The sequence below is a fragment of the Ursus maritimus genome, unplaced genomic scaffold, assembly GCF_017311325.1.
Source record: "Ursus maritimus isolate PB19 unplaced genomic scaffold, ASM1731132v1 scaffold_6, whole genome shotgun sequence".
Taxonomy (NCBI): Eukaryota; Metazoa; Chordata; class Mammalia; order Carnivora; family Ursidae; genus Ursus; species Ursus maritimus.
In genome coordinates this window covers 58598626-58619894 of record NW_024426774.1, presented here as the reverse complement: position 1 = coordinate 58619894, position 21269 = coordinate 58598626, and the positions used below count along the sequence as shown (strand labels likewise).

Genomic DNA, 21269 nt, shown 5'->3' with positions numbered 1-21269 from the left:
GTGCAATTTAAAGCAGACTCATGGTTCTAAGCTAGCATAACTCACACCTTGCATTTTAATTTGCTTTTAGAGTGAGTGCTCATTCCTGAGTTACCTACGGAAGTTACCCATTGAGTAGGTGCAGAAAGAGGATTAAGAACCATTGAATTAATGCTTTTTGCAGCTATGATGCTGTATTTTCTTGGTTCTAAAAGACCATTGTTTATAAGATGCACCATCAGTTTAACAGCTTTTCAGAGGAAAAATAAACTTCTACAGAGTTGCCTTTGAATATCAGACATATCTGACATCAGAAATAAATGTAGTTGGGGAGGGAAAATGTACTTCTTAGAATTGAGGAAATGTAGTATTAAATTTATATTTCATATTCTTCAGACTTTTGGGGAAATGAAGTGAGGACAACTGAAATAGGAGAATAGATCAATTATTCTGCTTCTAATTTCACAGGTAAATCCATCAGATAGGTATCATCTCATGCCCATAATCACCCCTGCCTACCCACAGCAGAATTCTACGTATAATGTGTCCACCTCAACTCGAACAGTAATGGTAGAAGAATTTAAACAAGGTAAACCTGTTGGCCTTTTCCCACGAGTTTTTGATTTATAACAGTTTTATTCTAAAGTGCAGTTATACCTGTTTTTTCTAAAAATTCTTTCAGATATGTATTTATTCCTTCAGTAATTGGTTTTTCAAAATATAATATTAAGTCCAAAATGGAGCCAGCCCAATCTGTTTGAAATTGATTTTTGTGTTCTGAGAAACAAGTCTACTTTTTTTTTTTTTTTTTTAATTCAAGAGTTTGGTAGGGTTAGAGGTTTTGGGGTAGAGTGATACAGGAGCTGATTTAAAAAAAAAAAAAATAGCCAGTTTTCAAAATCAGTCTCTCTCTCATTTTTAATTTAGGTCTTGCAGTCACAGATGAAATCCTTCAAGGGAAATCAGACTGGTCCAAACTACTTGAACCACCAAATTTTTTTCAAAAATATAGGTATTTGAAATTTTGCATTTTGTGTGTGTGTTTAAAGAAGAATATTAAACTTACAAAGTTAATATATGATGGGTGACTGTTGTCACATTTCAAGTGAGGTAGAGAATAGGTTAGCAGAAATCCTAAATGATGAGACAGTTTGTGTATTCTAGTAGTATCTAACCCAGTATTAGTGGTTTTTGTTTTTAGTGAATTGTTTTTAATTGTAGGGTCTAGAATTAATTTTGTGAAAATCAGAGCATGTTCTAATTTTCGTAAGCTGTGTGCCTGCATTAGTTCTTTTGTTCAGTGGGAGGAAGAAAGAAAAAGTAATGATGGAAAAGCAAACCCTAACAATGTTTCTGGCTTTCTTTTCCCCCCGATTGTTGCTAAAAATTCTTCGTAGACATTATATAGTATTGACTGCCAGTGCGTCAACAGAGGAAAACCATCTAGAGTGGTAAGACTGATATTCAAGTTGTGTACTTAATTTGTGGGGATAACATTTTTATGATGCTTTACCATTTATAAAACATTTTATCCTTAAAATTATTAAATTATATTGGTGACTGTTGTACATGACTATGCAGCCTCAGTGTTTAAGAAATGCTGTTAATGTTTCAGATTTAGAAGGAACATAAAATAAGGGTATATGTATATTCTTTGCCTTTTGCCACTTCTCAGATATAAGCAAAATTGTGAGGCACTTTGAATGATTGTGATACCCAGCCTCATACTGAGTTTTCCATCCTTGCCATCATGTTTCCCCATCAAAACTAGAAGGAAAATACGTTTTTTATATTCTTTTAATTTAGGAGATTAGTGGCATGAAAGCTTTTATCAGCAGATAAGAGAGGCATTTTTGGTTAAGGAGCAGTGCATTCTTTCTAGTAAATCCAAATTCATTCCCTCTGCCTCCAGTGTACTGACGTCCCTAACTCTATCAGTCAGAAGCTATTAGGCCACCAGAAATGGTTGTGCTTTCCTCAGGCCTGACCTCTGGGAAGGGAAAACACGATACTGTCTTATTTTTGCTTCCAAAGTTTAGTGCTTATTTTATTGATAATTAAGGAGACACTGAAAGAATCCTGTCACTAAAACAGAGTATTTCATTTGTAGGTGCTCCCGGTGGCTTAGTTGGATAAGCGTCTGACTCTTGGTTTTGGCTCAGGTCATGATCTCAGAGTCCTGGGATCAAGCCCCTCTTTGGGCTCCACACTCAATGTGGAGTCTGCTTATCCCTCTCCCTCTGCTTCTCCCCCACTCGCACACGGGTGCTCTCGCTCTCTCTCTCACTCTCAATAAATAAATAAAATCTTAAAAAAATATATATTTCATTTGTCCAGATTAGAAATCGGGAAACTATGGTCTGGGCCAAATCTAGTTTGCCACATATTTTTAAAAATAAAGTTTTATTGAGGGGGCACCTGGCTAGCTCAGTCTAACGAGCAGGTAACTCTTGATCTTGGGATTGTGAGTTCGAGCCTCATGGTAGGTATAGAGATTACTAAAAAAAAAAAATTTTTTTTTAAATTTTAAATAAATAAGATTTTCTTGAAATACAGCCGTGCTCACTCATGTATATATTGTCTGGCCTCTTTCCTGCTATGTGGCAGAGTTGAATAGTTGCACCAGAACCTGGCCCACAAAGCCTAAAATATTTACTATCTGGCCCTTGATAGAAACAGTTTGCCAGCCTCTCATTTAGATAACAACACTGAGCGGTAATTCGGTGTTCCGTATCTGTGCTGTTGAAGCACACACGATTATAATGTGGAAGCTTTTTCAAGTGTTTGAATAATGTAAAAATGTCCTTGTAGTTATTCTTTCTAATTAATGAAATCATTGTAAGTTAATATAGTAGCTGACAGTAGTCACATTTCTTAGGTAGAAAACAAAGTTGCAAAAAAAACCTGATGAAACTTTCCATGTTGTAGTAGTATCTGATCTGATTTTAAGGAAACTCTTTTTAAATGCAATATCTAGCACCAATTTTATGAAAATATGAGCATGTTTATTTCATAAATTAGGTGATAGTTATTAGTGCTTTTCTCTATGCTATTTAAACATAGCTTTAGTGTATAGACATAAGATTTGAAAGTGAAAAAAGTATTTAGAACCAGAATAACCAGCAGTTTTTGTTCATGCTCAAATCATGACTATTTTTTGGTCTTAAGAGGCAGGATACTTTCAATTGGCAATTCACTAAATAGAGCAGTTTTTTTAAAAAGAGGGGAAGGGGGAAACACAGAAATTGACTAAGTAACTTGTCGTTTACTTAAATGGTATTTTAGACAGTCCCTAATATATTGGACTGAATTTTTTAAATGAACATGTAAAGCATCATAGCTAATATGCTTTTTGGGTTACTTAGGTATAGTTTCCAAATTTAATATGGAAAAATTTTGTTCACTGTTCTACTTCAGGGTTGGATTAGTAGAATCTAAAATTCGTGTGCTTGTTGGAAACTTGGAACGAAATGAATTTATTACTCTTGCCCATGTAAATCCTCAGTCATTCCCAGGAAATAAGGAACATCATAAAGAGTAAGTTATTGCTTAATACTGTATTTCTTAAATAATGTTATTTGACAGTATGCGTGGCTTAAGATCAGTTGTGAGATTGTCATTGAACAAGCATTGATGGGGGAGGATGATACATTATTTGAGCTTGAGTGGTCATGCATTAAACCTAGTACATGCTATGCTGGTAGCCCACAGACCCCAGCAGAAACGCCATAAAAAATTTGGAGCATCTTTAAGTAGATTTTTAGTATGTCATTTACAAAGCCATTTAATCCTCTTTATAACAACACAGGATAACTGGTCAGTGCTCTTCTTGTCAGTTTTAAGAATTTAGCCAAACCATTGCAATTTGTATTTATGCTTCCATAGAGGCCAAGTTTGAATTACCAAATGACATCTGTAGAATTGTAGAAAAAAAAATTAATGGAAATTTAAAATTTTTATTTTATAGCAACAATTACGTATCAATGTGGTTCCTTGGGATAATTTTTCGGAGAGTAGAAAATGCAGAAAGCGTTAACATAGATTTGACCTATGATATACAGTCATTTACTGATACAGGTAAGACTTCGTCATCATGGAGGGGTGGTTCTCAACCTCAGCTGCAGCGCGGTATCATCTGCCATGGATCTGGCTGGCTCTGTTTTTCAGTCAGTTAAGTGAATGTGGTACATCCATATTATGAAAACCTATGCTGCTATTTTAAAAAATAAAGGCATGGTGAAAACATCTCTAAGACATTAAGTGGGGGGAAAGTTGCAGAACAGTATGTATAGTGTGCTACCCTTTCTATAAGTTAAAAAAATATGTGTGTTCATGTTTGCTTATAAGTACATAGAATATCTCTGGAAGGATATATAACTTCAAAAAAAGAAGCTGGCAGAACTGGTTGCTTTTAGGCCAAGGAACCAGGTGTGTCTAGGGGATGGGGCGAGGAGACTTCACTCAGTGCCCTTGAACTGTTTGAGTTTTATGCCGAATGGTGGTATTATCTATTTTAAAATAAAAAGAATAAATAAAGAGCCCGTACAGGTGATTTTTATTTTCATCATGAACAGATAGGAGCACAATTACAAAGATGATTTGCTCTCACATTTTTTTTACATGTACTAACAGTGCAGCTGGCTGATTATGTTTCAGAATCAGTGAAAGAGTATCTTTCACATCTAGCTCCCCTAATGACACCTCTTAATGTATCTGTTATAAATTTGGAGTTGTCTTAATCTGGAATAGTGTACATTCATACTATTAATATTTTTGGCTTGGCTCATCTGAGTTTTCTAAATTCTTCTAAACTAGCTTTCACATTTCTCATGAAAATGCAGATTCCTGTACCTCACGTCAGCACTACTGAATCCCACACTCTGGGAGAGGAGCCAGAGAATCTGCAAGTTGAACAAGCACCCTTGGCGAGGCTTTTATAAGCAATCTGGAATGAAAACATAAATTTTTCCATTCTAATTTGGGCTCATTTTTCCAAAAGCAGGAGGTTGGGAAGCTCTGTTTATTATAGATTTATAGAATGTTCTTCTCTAGATAAAGATACTGAGACCCCCAAGAGATAGATAATTTACCACATGTCACAGTAGTTACTGTGCAAAAGAAGCCTCTTATCTGTGTCTTCAGTAAGCTTATAATCTAATTTGGTATTGAGTTGAATATACATTAAATAATTTGTGTGTTAAGACTGACTTTCTTACAAGATGTGAAAAGCACTAGAATAGGACTCTAGGGCTGTGTGTATTTCAATCTGAGCAAGTTGTTCAGGGCCGTTGAGCCTCATTTCCCCACCTGTACAATAAGGGTGTATTTCTAGATAGTTCCTTAACAGTCTGACATTCTATGATTAGTGTAGTAAAAGAAGCTTCATGGAGGAGAAGAGCTCAAATTGCATCTTGGATATTTAGTTCAAGGATTAGCTTAGACGACTTGGGCAAGTAATTATGAGAAAGAGATTGCCTTTTGGGAAAATAACAAAATTTTTTTTCATGCATTTATTTTGTTAATGAGATTGAATTATTGGAAAATCTTAGAAGTTGGACATGAGAAAACTAGTTGGTACGTATTTTTTTTTAAGATTTTATTTCTTTAGAGAGAGAGTTCATAGGCGCACTAGCAGGGAGGCAGCAGGGAGAGAGAGAATCTTAAGCACTCTCCACGCCCGACATGGGCTTGATCTCATGACCCTGAGATCATGACCTGAGCTCAAACCAAGAGTCAGATGTTTAACCAGCTGAGCCATCCAGATGCCCCTAATTGGTACTTAAATAGGACTGTGACGTGGTGAAAATGTTTGAGAAGTGGTTGTTCTATAAGCAGGGTGGGTATGTGTGTTTGTGAGATTATGGGGAGATACCAAATATATGCATTTTAGAGAAAACAGACCTCTCAGTTCAGGAAGAAGTTGTCCATTTAACATATTAACATTGTTACAGTGTACAGACAGGCAAATAATATAAACATGCTAAAGGAAGGAATGAAAATTGAAGCAACTCATGTTAAAAAAAAACAACTTCATCACTACCTTCCAGCAGAGATTCTTCAAAAGAAGAAAAAGGTGAGTCTGTAATCTTAACTCTCCAGTACCACTCAGACGCATAATCCTGGGACCAGATTTGCATTTCTAACAGGTCCCAAACCTATTGATAGAAAAGGAAAGAAAGGTACAATTCAATCTAGAACTAAGATCTCCCCTACATTAATCACAAAAGATAATTCATTTTACGTACTTCAGAATTGAAACCAGTAATTATTTTCATTGGCTTCTTGAAATCCTAACTGCTTTCCCCTCTTTCAGCAAAGTCTTTCTGATGTTAGTCGAAGTTCAAGTGGACCACAATCCAAAAGATCATCTTTAGATAGCAATTGTTTGGATAGCTCCAGGGACACTGATAATGGAACACCTTTTAATTCCCCAGTGTCTACAAACAAACCTTCCAAGCCTGACATTCTTCCTTCAGGAGAAGCAGAAAGGTCTGTATTTTAGAATTTTCTTTTCAGTCTTCAGTTTGGGGATGATGTAAACTTTTCTCTACCTTAGCTAAATATCTTAATTGTTAATATATTTTATTTTACCGGTGCTAGTCATTTTCTGGCTAGAAATACTTGAAAATTTGTTGTAATCCTGTGAGACATGGGATAGGCTTATGAAGATGTAGGGTTAGATCAGTACACAGAAATGCACAGGTTTTCTCTTTTCTTACTTTTTACTCGGTCCTCTGCCTTTCTTCCCCTTTTCTCTTCCTCCAGTGAAATGTTAAAGTAGGAGTACTTGAAAGAGATAATCCTGAATGTTAAGAGTGTTTTAAATAAGTAACACAAATTACTCAATGATAATTCAAAACTTTTAATAGGAATAATGCTGAGCCTACTGCTGTCATTGTGGAAAAGCCACTGAGTGTCCCACCAGCACAAGGACTATCTATCCCGGTCATTGGTGCAAGTAGGTATCTGCACTTTTGTTAGTAATGATTTTACTACGTATACATTTAATTACTAGAATTTTTCTTTCCTTTTCAGAAGTTGATTCTGCAGTAAAAGCTGTATCACCCCCAGCTGTGTGCACCATTCCTACTGTAGTAGGACGAAATGTCATTCCTAGAATCCCAACACCCCACAACCCTGCCCAGGGACAACCACATCTTAATGGAATGTCAGCTAAGAATGTTGCACACAAGAGATCCCATTCCCCATCCATAGATGGGTCTTCTAAGAGGTTGAAAGACATAGAAAAGGTAAAGCTACAACCTTAGCGGTAATTCTGTAGTTTTGTTTTGTTTTTAGTTAAACTAGCACTAAAGAAATTCACAATTCTCCATAGCTGTCTTAGTGCTCCCTTAGGATTTGACTGTTTAAAAAGAATATTTGCCCAAACACTGAAGGAATAATACTGATTGTTCATCCTAAATTCAAATTAGTAATAGATCTGAAAACTTGAATGATTGATCTAAGTTTCTCCTTGACTTACACAGAAGTCACTATTGGTAACTAATCATATGTATTATGTGTTATAATGTTGATGTCTTCTGCCTCCAGTAGGTGGTGGTAAGACTACTTTGTTATCATCTGAATTGATTTAACCCAAAAGATCACTCCAATTGTAGACATTAATGGTGGCCGCTGAATTTAGTCGAATTGAAATTCTTTTCCCTCACCAACCCATATTTGCAGTAGTTTTGATGAAAGCCTTATCATTAGTTTCTCAGCTTATATAGATTGTATGGTTTTTGTAGGTAATAATAGCAATTCATCTTAATGTTTATATTCCAGTTTATTCGACTTGAATCAACATTTAAGGAATCACGTGCTCCTGAAGACAGAAAAAGAAAAGCAATGGTAAATATATGAATAGTGTGCCTCAAACTACTACTTTCATAGAGCCATGTATCAGGAAAAGTACTGTATTTGAAAGTGGATCAGATTAGATAGGTCTGTGAAGTTTGGGTTGTGTTTTATTTTGTGTAGAAATAAGCGTACAAAGGAAAAAGATTTCATTTGAATATAATTCTGTTTTTAGGATGCCATTGGGGGAGAATGTATGCCTATTCCAACTATTGATACATCACGCAAAAAGGTAACAAAGTCTTACTCAGAAGTAATCTACAGGTACAAAAAGCTTCTTAAGATCCTTGCACTGAGTGAAAGAACAGGATGATAAGATTTTGTCCCTGTCCTCAAAGAACAGCAGTATAGTTGGGAGTTGGGGTAGTAATAGCAAACAGTGGCTGGTCATGAAATATATGTACCTCAGAAGGGAGAAAAAGAGGAAGTTAAGACTTCACTACTTACTCAGTTAATGTTCAGCCTTCGTTTATTTTTAAAGGAGTTTAGTGCTCAGCCCAGTAATTTCTTACCAACACTCGATAGTATATTTTTGTTGTACACCACTGCTTACTATCAAAACTGAGGTTTGGTACTTTTTAATATTTTGGAAGAGCCAAATGTATCGGTATTCATAGTAAGTATCTTTAAAACATGAACTAAAGAGCCCCTAACTCTCAATTTAAAAATGTATTTTTCAAAGAATTTCCACTGAAACTAATAATATGGTATTATTAAGCATGGTAAATTAATAAGCAGGTGCTCAAAAATCAGCCTTGTGTGTATATATCAGAGACCGCCCTTCTCTGAGAGTTTATAGGGGGGAAAATGGCTTATTTTCATCCCCTGTTAAAGAATAAAGTACTTGTCACAATCAACTGTCACCCTGCCAGCTCCCTCACAATCTATTGGCCATTTTAAAACAAATAGAAAGTATCATACTTTCTATTAGTTGTAGGAGTCATACAGTTTAACATAAAGAGTGGGTAACAAAAAATATGGGTGTATAATTATATATGATGGAAGAAAAGTTTGATATGGATATTAAGTACGAAAGCATGAAATGACATGCCTGGGTCTGGCTTTAAAATATTTCAAGTATAAAGGGCAAGGATATAAACCTGACAAATGTAACAAGATTTTAATAATGTCTGACTTTTGGTTGTGGCATTGAAGTTGTCATTGTCCTATTTTATGTGTGTCTGAAATTTTTCATGTTTTTTGAATGGCTGTGGGTAGGATATAGGTTTAGCTAAGGTAACATGGGAGGGGAGTTAATTCTCGCATACTGCTGCCATCACACAGTTACCTGTATTTTAGAGGTCTCTTTCTCAATTGCTTGTCATTTGCCTTCATTATATAACCATCTTTAGTATCCTCAGAATTTAGACACCCCTGATTTCACCATCACTGAAAAAACCTGGTCTGGCTACAAAGTGAGTTTTCATGAAAACTTAAATATCTCACAAGTAGGGTTCACTGAGTGTTCTTCTCCATGAACATATTACAGAAACTAACTGGATATGTAATTTTCCTCTGTAACACACTCATTTTTCACTTAGCACCCCAAGAGTTTCCTGCTTAGTGACCCTGCTCTTCCTACTTATTTTACCATTGCCTGACTTTAGGAAGACTGCATTTCTCAATCCAGAAGTAGCGAGTAATTTAATAAAGTCCTTTTTCCTGTACATACACTCCTCCCACTTCCACCCTTATCCTGTACCTCTGCTTTTCACCTCTAACTGTATAAAAAAAAAGTCCTCTCAACAAGGAAATGTCTTATGAACATTGGAAGAAAATATCCAACACATACGTGAGCATTTAAGAGCTTAAGGGATTTGGAGGAAAACTCAGTTTTGTGATTGATTTACTAGTTGGGACTTGATAATATATATTTGCTTTTCCTTCTTTGTTTCTATTCCTTTCTAATAGAGACTACCCAGTAAAGAACTACCAGATTCATCATCTCCGGTTCCAGCAAATAACATCCGAGTCATCAAAAATTCCATTCGACTGACCCTTAATCGGTAAAAGCAGTGCCTCCTTACTTAAGTGAATATGCAATCATTTAGTGGCATAAATGCAGCCACTCTTTAAATTAGCAGTGGCTGTCATACATAAAATAAGGTGAAAGTTTCAGTCATCGGACTAGCGACCTTGAAGTGGTTTTTGAACTCTCACACTTTGACCTGCAGATGCCGTAGCATTCTTTCACTGGTTGCTACATACACTTCTGTGAGGATCACCTGCTATCAAATTGTCAGCTACAATATTATGGCTTTGCGTTGGAGGTTTTACTGCCTTAACTTTCGATGCTTGTTTCTCTGTTGTGGGAACCAGTTCTTGGCTCTTTGGACACGGATAAAACAAGTCCTGAACTTTTTTTTTTTTTTTTTTTTTTTTTTTTTAAGTCTTATAATCATTGTATAGAACTGAAAAAGTTGAAAACAAAACAAAAAAAAAATTGTCTTGTAATTTTCCAAATGTTAACACATTTACTTTAGCATTGAAGCCACTTTGTGAAACCTGAGATGAATGAATGTGAGGTATCTTTTCTGCTTTCCTCATTTGTGTAGATGTACTTATTGTCTATTCTGTTGATTTAAATTATTTTTTTCCAGAATGGCACATGGAATATTTAAATTTTTATTTTTTTGTGCCTTTCTGTCCAAGTGTTGCATAGTTACCAGGGAGGATTAGTCCAGTGATTACATAAGAGTTGGGCACCATAAATTCTCTATATTTTGCCTCCCATGGAGGCCTTAGAAAATGCATCTTTATTAAGAATCAGAATATAACCAAGATACTGAAAGTCAGTATATGAATGGTGAAATTGTTACATATCCTAGCTCATGCCATTCTTGTTAGTTGACTGCTATTTTTTACTGAGGAGCAACTCATTCCAGCACCAACAATAAGATACCTTGAAGTATGGCAGACTTGTATTTTTGAGGTGTAAAGTTAACTTGGCATGGTAATTCTTGACCATTACTTACCCCACAACTTCAAACAGTTTCTTCATGGACTAGGCATGCAGAAATAAGCAGTGGATTTTACTGAAATCTAAAGGCATTTTTGAATGACATTGTTACCAACCATTAATTGGCTCAGGACCTTTGTAATTTTTATTTAACTATATGAGTTGTCTTTTTTTACACTGCTTTTTTCAATGCATTTCTTAATATTTTTTAAGTTTCATGAACGCATGCTCAGTTTATTAAAATCCATAACCATGTAATTCTTCTTGTAATATGTTGATTCAGTGTTTTGTAAATGAAGTCGTATGTATTTTCAGAGTATTTTTGTATGTACTGTAAGATACCATCTTTTCAAAGAGAAAACTTTAAAACCTTTACTGTCTCTCTTTAGTCTAATTTTTTAAATATGGATTATGCTTGAATTATTCTTAAAATGAAAATGTATAGATTGCAAAGCCGGGAATGCTAGTATTTATTACCTTCTTCAGCTTTCACTAGGCAATTTAGTAGGTTCTGGTAGGAAAAACACAAGTGCAGGGAAAATACTTGGTTGTGTATTTTATAGGACTCTTGGGACTCATTTAGCCCAAGGAGTAATAGTCCATACTCTTGCAAGTCCCTTACCCCTGAGTTGAAATGCTTGGAATTCTGATTGTCAGAGAGCAGTATCCTTCACCCATGCCTGTTCCCTGATCCCTAGGTTGCCAAAATGGCAATGCTAGCATTTAACTCTTACAAAGGAAATATTAGAAGAGGAGCAAGGAAAAATAATGATTGTTCCATTATTCACTTTTTACATAGCAAAAGACAAGAATGAAATCCTATAAACCAAGTTGTAGCTTGCTTTGGAAAGCTCTTTTAGCTGACTCTTTTCCTTTATTCAGATATTCTAAGATTTGTTCTATAAATACTCTTCGAGCAAAAGTAAATGATTATGAAAGGACTAAATAACGGTCACCTGACTTCAGACTTCGAAAAATTCTTAAGATTTGAGTAAATTTTATATATATGATGTTTGCATTTCTGTTTAATATCTACCTATTTTCCCCTTCGATTATCAGTCTTCAAGGTCTCTTTAAGTATTCACATGTTTACCCTCCTTTTTAAACAGATTCTTTGGAGTGACTAGTGGAGTTTTTAATAAGAAAGCTACAGGCCTAACCCCATATCCCAGTATAGTCATTTTCTCTTAAAGGTCCATTCAGCGGGGGGTTGAGATATAGCCAATGTTAGACACCTCAAGGATCTCATTCTTCAACCTGTTTGATAACTGGGGAGTTGATGAGGTGCTTTTGAGATGGTGGGTTTGGTCAGAAATGAAATGTTTCCTATCCTAAACAGTAGGTAGAACTTTCAGAACAATTTCTGACCATAGTAGGAGAGCTCCATTGTATTGGTTCCAAGTAAGTAAAAGGGGAAGTTATGGTCTGGGATTGTATGTTATGTTCAGAGGCACTAAATAAATACTTGAAGTTTGAAGCTATACCTCGAAATATATTTTATAAAATCAAATAACCTCCAGTATGTAGACATATGTTCACTTTCATAAGGGTATTAATTTTTAATCTGTGTTCAGGACTGGCTCTGAAGAATAGTGTATATCAAAGGAAAATAATTGCTACTTTAAATGAGGGACTTAACTCATTTGAGGGGGTTCATGGCTTAAAACCTTGTAAAATTGGGGCAGAATGAATTTTAAAAGACTATTGGTGCTTACAATGAGTGTCTCTAAGGCAACAATCTAGTAACATTATTAAAATGCTTACTTGACTACGGTAGCAATAAAGTGAAGATGGACAGTGTCCACATGGGCTAACCTTATTCTGTGTTCCTCAGCTTTGAAGTGGGAATTCCTAACTTGGGGATCATGGGCCTTTGCGAGGAATCCTTTGCAAATGTATATAGAAATTTTTGTTTATATGCATTTTTCGGGGGAGGGGAGATTCATAAATTTCATTAGCTTTTCAAAGTGGTTCATGGCCCTTTAAAAAAAGGGGGGGGGCTTATGAGGCATTGTTAGGAACCACAGCTTTGCAAGATTGAATAATCCCAGACTCTTTGAGGTTTTTTCCATTAAGATTTTTCTGTTGTACATTTCTAAAAATGTACTATGGCTCTAACTAGTAAAGTGGGCTGTTGGAGGATTCTGGAACACCAAATTTCTCTCTCAAGTTTCTTTATATATTGCAGATGAACCTTAATCAGTATTTTAAAAGAAATACTATTGAATTTATAAACATCCTCATGTTTACTTAGATTCATTAACAGGGTCAAACTTTAACAAATTTCAACCTAAGATTGATCAGAGTCGAAGAGCTTAGAATGACCGTTAGAATCATTAAGGATCCTAATCCTTTGGTTTCAGTAGCATTAAAGTTTTCTCTTATTCCTTCATGTTTGTGGTTCAGAGCAGAACAGACTGAACAGACCAATAAATAGAACTTTAGTTTTAAAAAATAATGTGTGTGTTTAAATAACTACCTATTAAATCTCCCAGAGCTTAGAATTTAGGTCATGATGATAAGTGGTAAGTAGTGCAGATGATGGAAGAAAACAGGTCTCAATAAATTCCTTTGGAATTTTTTAAAAGAATTGTACAAGATCAGATCCTTCCCAAATTCCCCGTTTTTTCTGGATTTTTCTGATAAAATTTTATATTTGATGTTAGTTGAATAGAAGATTATCATCAGACTTGCTACAAGGTCCAAGCTACTGCTGCATTTTAGCAAAGACTCACATTACCTTACAAAGCACCCCGGAGCTCTTTGCGGTACGTGGTGCTCCGTCACCGCGCAGGATCTTGTAAGATGAATGCTGCAGCTGCTGTTCCCTTCTAGGTAGCGGTTTGTGTAGTTCTTACTAATATTTCCTGCCTTTTATTTGGATTGTCTTCTTTCTTAGTTGTACACACAAGCCTCGCTTGTCTGGAATAAGTAATCAAATAAACTTGGCTTTGCTAAGTAGGTGTTGATGATTGATACTATTGGGGAGTAACTCAAGATACCTTAGATGTTTCTCAGACTGACAGCCAGTTTGGTCATTTACCACCCAAACTCTTCCTAGCAGCTAATGGTATCCAGTATCTGCTTAATACAAAAGCAAAGCTCATACTCAGTTTGTATCACAAACATTGAACATTGCAAGCAGTAGCATATGGTGGCATCTGCCTCGAGTACTGGGGGCAAAATCTGTCACTCTGGTCAACAAAAGGTGATCAGAATTCTCTACTAATGGCTGGACAGAGGTACATTTAGCAATCAGGCCTTGGGTACTATCTACAGAAGTACAAGTTACAGAGTAGTACATTCTTGTTAATTTAACAGTGATGTGTGTTTAGCCAATGCACGTATCTTGAGTACTCACTGAATTCACAAATAACCCGTGTCTACATCATTTAGATTATCAGCGAGCCATTCATGGCACCAATGGAAACACATTTGACATTAAGCTAATTAGCAAAGCTTCCTGTATTTATTGAGCTATGGGTAACAGAAGGGCTTCTAGAACTTTAACAGAATTATCACACTATGCTGAAATGTTTTTTGTTTCATGCTGAAATGTTTTAAAGTAAATTAGCAGGTGCTTTATGGATCCCAATGCATGAAGGTATTAAGGCAAAATAGAATTTACTGCTTTTAAAGCACGTGTTCTAAAAACGATCTTTCCAGCTATATGATCTAGCCAAACTTTTACTTACTAGTCCTCAAAATAGCATACTTCTAAAACCCTTACTTGCCAGTCTCCGATTGCTGACTTTTGGGGCCTGATGGCTGCATAAAGCCTTCTGATAAACTGGCCAGAGTAAATCACCCTACCTTCCTAACATGTTACTTTTACCTTTTAATATTTTAATTACTCCAACTTGCATACTGTTCAGTTGTTTCCCCTGAAGAGGTTGTAGGTTTGAGAGTGGTAACCTTTACCCAAGAATCTTCATGCTCAGAAGATGCTCAGGAAAAGAACAGAGCCCTGTTTGGTTGGCTGGTTTTTTTGTTTTTGAATTTGAGTAAGATTATCTAGAAGAGAGACCTGATGGAGGATTTCAATCGCAGTGGCAAACAAAACTCAGGGAAAATTTTGCAAACCTTTTCAAGTGTAATGCTTAGTAAGAAATGCATTTTATATTACAAGCCAGCACATGTATACATACATACATACGTGTGTGTGTATATGTATGTATGCACATATATAATTAAATTTTATACACACAAAATGCTTTCCTTACTAAGTGTGATAGAGGTTATTTTTAAGTGCTAGTGATGATTTCACTAAAGATTCGTAACCTCTCCTGAGTCAAGACCTACAGTTTGAAATACACTATATTAGATGTTCTCTCTCCGAAAGTTCATTTCGAACTTGTATCATCTTTCTTTATTCAGTCTATCTGTACTAGGATGCAAACTGTTCTAGCAAAACAGTACTGAAAGGACAGCATAAGGCATATGGGAGAAGTAGGTGAAGTACAGATACTCATTTCTCCCAAGGAAAAGTCTTACCAAAAAAAAAAAACTTTGTATCAATTGATAAGCAAAAATGTAGAAGCCAAAAATCAGTGAGAGTTGGGACATTTAGTTGGTATTTATTTTAGTGTTGGTCAGTTGACCTGACCTGGCCAAGGAATGTCCTCAATCCCTGGAGGGTGGACTAGGGTAAACTGAAAGACAAACATACCTTATTAGCCAAGTGTCACTCAAGTAAGGGGCATAAATTACTCATTTAGAAAATTCTATTATATGGTGCTGGGAAAAGTGGACAACTACATGCAAAAAAAAAAAAAAAGAAAAGAAACCAAACCACTTTCTTATGCCATACACAAAAATAAACTCAAAATGCATTAAAGGCCTAAATGTGAGACCTGAAACCATAAATCTAGAAGAAAACATAGGCAGTAATCTCTTGGACATCAGCCTTACCAGCGTTTTTCAGATGTGCTTCTTAGGCAAGAGAAACAAAAAGCAAAAATAAACTAATGGGACTATACCAAACTAAAAAGTTTTTACACAACAAAGGAAACCATCAACAAGATAAAAAGGCAACCCAAGAAATGGAAGAAGTTATTTGTAAATGATATATCTGATAAGGGGTTAATATCCAAAATATATAAAGAACTTATATATAAGTCAACACCAAAGGAAAAAAAAACAGTAATTAAAAAATGGGCAGAGGACCCCAATAGACATTTTTCGAAGGAAGACATAGATGGCCAACAGATACGTGAAAAGATGCTCAACATCACTCATCATCAGGGAAATGCAAATCAAAACCACACAGAGATACCACCTCACACCTGTCAGTATGGCTAACTGCAAAACACAAGAAACAACAAGTGTTGACAAGGATGTAGGGGAAAAGGAGTCCTTGTGCACTGTTGGTGGGAATGCAAACTGGGCAGCCACTGAAGAAAACAGTTTGGAGATTCCTCAAAAAAATTAAAATAGAACTACCATATGATCCAGTAATTCCACTACTGGACATTGACCCAAAGAAAATGAAAACTCTAGTTCAAAACAATATATGCACCCCTATGTTTACTGCAGCGTTATTTACAATAAACTATGGAAGCAACCCGAACGTCCACTGATATATATATAGATTATATATATCTCACATCTTTATCCATATATCTATCTAGATATACAGAGAGAGAGAGAGAGAGAGAGAGAATGGAATATTATTCAGCCATAAAAAATAATGAAATATTGCCATTCATGACAACATGGATGGAACCTAGAGGGTATTATGTTAAATGAAATAAGTCAGGCAGAGAGAGACAAATAGTGCTTGATTTCACTTAAATGTGGAATCAGAAAAACAAACAAAAAAAGCAGAAACAGACCCATAAATACGGAGAACCGGTAGTTGCCAGAGCAGAAGGGGTGTGGAGTGGGCAAAAATGGGTGAAGGGGAGTGGGAGGTCCAGGCTTCCGGTTATGGAATGAGTAAGTCGCAGAGATCAAGAGTATAACATAGGGAATACAGTTAATGGTATGGTAATGTGTGGTGACAGATGGTAGCTACACTTGGGGTACGGTGTAACATACAGACTTGTCCAACTACTATGCTGTACACCTGAAACTAATGTAACATTGTGTGTCAAACTAGACTTCAATAAAAATAAATACCTCTCTGGCAGAAAAAAACATTCTATTGTACACAGCTGTCATATAATATCCCACCATCGACCAGGAACTTAGGGATACAAGAGAACTGGGGTTAAATAGTAAAAGTATTACTATCTCCTGAGAAATTCTAGACCATTATGATGAAAGTTTAACATTTACTGCGCATTTAGGATATGCCATTTAAAATATTATGGCACTTAATCTTTACAGTGATCCTATGAGGTAGCACTGTTTATTATTTTACAAATGAGGAAACTGAGGCTTAGAGAGATTATGCGACCAGCTCCAAATGGCGTAACTATCCATTGGCAGACTCAGGTAGTATGACTCAAAGTCTAGTGTTCAACTGTCTCTCCCATTTACGAAAGAAGGTAGGTGGAGGTGTGGACCAAACTTCTGCCTCCTTGCACTCTTCCGTGGAGTCTGGAACCTTTTTTTTTTTTTTTTTTTTTTTTAAGATTTATTTGAAAGAGAGAAAAAGCAGTGGAAGGGGCAGAGGAGAGGGAGAGAGGCGCACTCCCTGCTGAGAACGGAGCCTGAGCTGCGGCTGGGTCATCCCCAGACCCTGAGATCACGACCTGAGCCAAAACCAAGAGTCAGATACTTACCCGACAGAGCCACCCAGGTGCCCAGAGTCTGGAACTTTTGAGGTTTGCCTGGCCAGCAGCAACAATGGTCATGTGTGCCAGGCTGCAGGGGGCACTGTGGCCTTCTGCAGGGAGCCCACGGCTAAGGCAGGAAAGCCCAGTTCTAGCCCCGCTCAGCCACTTCCATCTGTGTAAGTGACACTCAAGCCCACTCTGCTTTGTTTTCTCCCACCGGACCCACCTGCCCTTCAAACCCCACGGGGAAGCTGCAACACGCAAGTTTCCAACAGATCGGCAAGGTTCTACAAATGGGATGGACGGACAGATTCTCCCAGGATTACATCTGGGCAGCATTCCTTAGCCTTCAGTCTAGGCTGGAGCAGGAAGAAAATGGATCCAGGAGAACTAACAGCAAGAAAAGAAAAATGAAAATGAAGCTTTATCTGATAGGTTCCATCATAGAGGGATACTACCATTGCTCTCAGAGGTTGAGAACAATCAAGTAAACTTTTTAAAATGACACATTAATTTCAGGGAAATGAAAAAGCTAAATGAAAATGAAATGCAAGCAGAGTATAGCACATGGCTCAGTTGTGAATATTCACATGGTCATAATCGTATCAGTAGAGAATAGTGAACTAGCTCCCAGCTGTATCTACGCTGAGAAGTGGGGTGAGGGAGGGAGGAGGGGGTGGAAGAGAGTGAAATCCTCATCTTCAGGGGTAGTAAGTAGAAAATATCTCAAACTGCAAAGTCTAGAATACTGTAGGCATATGATTTAGAAACAAAAGGAGAAAAGTCTTAAAAAGTTGAAAATAACTCCCTCTGGGGAGCAGAAATCAGGCATAGGGAAGAAGAAGGAGGAGGACTTTTTTCTTTTTTAAAAGGAAGACCTACAGAACTTGTTGACTTTCTAAGCAGCATGCGGTAGGAGCTGGCGTGGGCTTTGGAACAGACAGACTTCAGCTGTGTCTCCTGCTGCGGGTGGGACCCTGGGCAAGTTGCTTAGACTCTTTGGGTTCCAGGTTACTAATGTGTGAGGTGGGCATATCAGAACCTATTTCACAGGACAGGAAGTATAGTGAAGTGGTTCAGAGACTCTGTGGTCAGACCGCCTCGGCTCAGGTTGTGCGCTCACGGACTTAACTGTGAGAAGTTGTGCAAAGTACTTCGCTTCTCTGGGCCTGTTTTCTCTTCTGAAAAAATGCGGATTATAATAAAACCTACCTCCGAGAGTTGCTAAATGGATGAGGAGAGACAATCCACAAGCTCCCGGCGCATAGTGGAGTTCAATAAAACGAAACAACAAAAAACTGTGAGGCATCAGGAGGGTTACACAGAATAGCACACCGTGCCACCGTGCGTGGCGCTGGACCCCCAATGGGCCGCCCCTTCTCCTAAAAACACATCAGAAGAACCCAGGAAGAAAGGCAGGGCTGGTCTCCCCCGCCAACGAAAGTACCAGATCTCTACCTCCCGTGCAATGATGTGGAGGTTAAGCGGTCTGCCACCAAGTCCGTGTCCGAAACTACCCCCAACAGCCGTTTTATTCGAGAAAGTGTATAAGACGCATTTAATTCTGATAGAGCTTTAGCGGCGTGCTCCTCAGTCTGCTTAGAGGGGAGCACAGGTCAGGCTGAGGGAGCCCATCAGGGCCGCCCCTGCCAGCCCGGGACGCGAGCGCCCAGCGGAGGTGACCACGCATGGGCCGCACGCGCGTCCTCCGATGTCAGATCGGACTGCGGCTGTGAACCCGGCCCGCGGGGCTCTGGAGCCGCACGCACCCCCAGCTCCCCTAACCCGATCACTCCCACCTCCCCTGGGAGCGAAAGCAGCCGGTCTAACCCAGATCCCAGGTCACTTCCTGCCAGGGCTTCTCAGCAATTCAAAGAACTTCGAAGTGCAGGTTCTTTCCACATAGATTGGTTTCTTGAAACTCACAAGAAGTCAAACACCAGAAAAGAGGGGATTTCTGAAAGCCACCCACTAGGATGGCAACCAGGACTTGGTAGTTTCAAATATTAAGAAAAGAAGAAACAATCAACGTTGATTAGGCCGTATCTAATCTCCCCGAGCACAGGAAGTGAGGGCGAGCCGGTCTGATTTGCAGGAGGCCCTGAGGTTGCACGAAGCAGCTGTTCCTCCAGCAAAGGCCCACTCACTGCCGGCAGCGACAAGACGCCCCGCTTTGCCGGCCTCCAGCTGAGCACAGCAGAGGGAAAGCACCACTAAATTCCCTGTGAGCTCTGAGCCTGGTAGCGGCAACAAGGTCACCAGGTGAAGGGGATGGGGAAGGGGGAAGGAGGGAAGAAAGGATGACAACGGTTTGACAAGGCTAAATGGATGGGGCCAGTGGGAGACAGGAGCCGGGCGGCGTTCCTGTCTCAATATTCACAGAACCCCTAATAGTCACTAGGCATCGACTTAGGCATCCGGGACACACGCAAGAGTTAAACCTTTTGTCGCTACACAGAAGGACCCCGCAGACTAGCAGGGAAGCCGGCTGCCGTCCTGGTGACACTGCGCTGTGGGAGCCCAGATGGTTTCAGGGAAGAACGACCTCGGGTGGAATGTTGCGGAGCAGTGAGGAGTTGTCCAGGCAGACAGCAAGCTCGGGGGAGGTGGGAGGGCCGCAGGAGAAAACCTCCAGCACAAAGGACGAAGGTTCTGGATGTTAGATGCTGTTGTAGGGGCGTGTGAAAGGAGTATTGGGTGCATTTTCGGGAAAAGGTATAAGGAGAAACTGAAAATGTAGGCAGAATCCTGCTACCTGGGATGGGAGGGGCAGAGGCAGGGAGATGGGTCCTGGGGGAGTAGAGTGGACCAGCAGAGTGGACAGTGTGGAACACTGACCTGGAACCCAGGAGGGAGGCCTTGTCTGGACGTCCAGATTTCACGGTGTGGCAGGGTTGTGTTTAGAAATATTGTTAAGGGGCAGCTAGCCTCGTGAGAGGGGTCCTCCTACTACAGAAACAGGGAGGGGGCGGCCCATCTGATCAGTCACCGTGGGTTAGGAACTGAGCACAGCCTGGCCCCGGGGCTCAAGCCCTCTCAAAGGGTCTGGCCATGAGCTGAGTGGCTTCCCTGGGACTGCAGCGGCTTGGCCTGGAGAGGGAGCCACTCAGAGCAAACCCAAACCCATGGCCTCCAATCACCTTTATTCGTAATAAAGTGAATGTTTTGATCTCCATCTGTCTCCTACAGACTCATGAGGGAGAGAGCGCTATTTGCTGAAACCACTGCCAAACTCTCAATATTAATGTAGGTTTTGTTGGCTGCACTTTTCCATCGCCTGCCTTCCAAGCAGGCGGTCAGGCCTGTAGGACTCCCTTTCCTGACACGTTTTTGCAGGCTGGTTGTCCGAGCTTGGGGTCCTGGGGTGGGGGCTGTGCGAACTTCATGAGGAGAGAGCGGAGATGGGAGCCTGGGTCTGAGAAGAGGGGAAATATCAGGTCCCGAGGGCTGGGGTCAGGTCTTGAGAGAAGGCAACCAACCGATCAGTGTCGTTAGGAAGGCTGGACCCCAGGCCTGGGAGCACTCACTTTGCCAAAGATCCCTCTGTTCCAAGCAGCCGGGGCTTTGGACCTGAAGGAACCGTGTGGCGGGGCCGGGGAACATCTCAGCAGTGATCAGCCAGAACCAAAGAGCAATGGCTCAGCCTAGAAGGGCCTCCTGGGAGGAGCCGATCGGGACTATCCTGGGTGGAAGGGCGGCTTTCCACCATCACGGAGACCAATTTCCTGCTAGCTCAGTAGAAGGGGGGCTCC

At 39.0% G+C, this 21269-nt stretch overlaps 1 protein-coding gene across 2 annotated transcripts in view; it reads left to right on the top strand.

Annotated features, from left to right (window-relative positions):
- PAPOLG (poly(A) polymerase gamma) overlaps positions 1 to 11168 on the top strand; it is a 29802-nt gene extending 18634 nt beyond the window's left edge. Inside the window, exons 11-23 of one of the 2 annotated variants that reach the window (XM_040623446.1) lie at positions 448 to 568; positions 907 to 991; positions 1377 to 1430; positions 3397 to 3516; positions 3947 to 4056; positions 5931 to 6052; positions 6293 to 6468; positions 6849 to 6937; positions 7015 to 7229; positions 7765 to 7830; positions 8012 to 8068; positions 9748 to 9842; positions 10011 to 11168. In XM_040623446.1, the coding sequence (XP_040479380.1) occupies positions 448 to 568; positions 907 to 991; positions 1377 to 1430; positions 3397 to 3516; positions 3947 to 4056; positions 5931 to 6052; positions 6293 to 6468; positions 6849 to 6937; positions 7015 to 7229; positions 7765 to 7830; positions 8012 to 8068; positions 9748 to 9842; positions 10011 to 10245 (1545 nt within the window). In that variant the 3' untranslated portion in view covers positions 10246 to 11168. The other variant, XM_040623447.1, reaches the window with a different exon arrangement.
- Positions 11169 to 21269: the final 10101 nt, after the last annotated feature.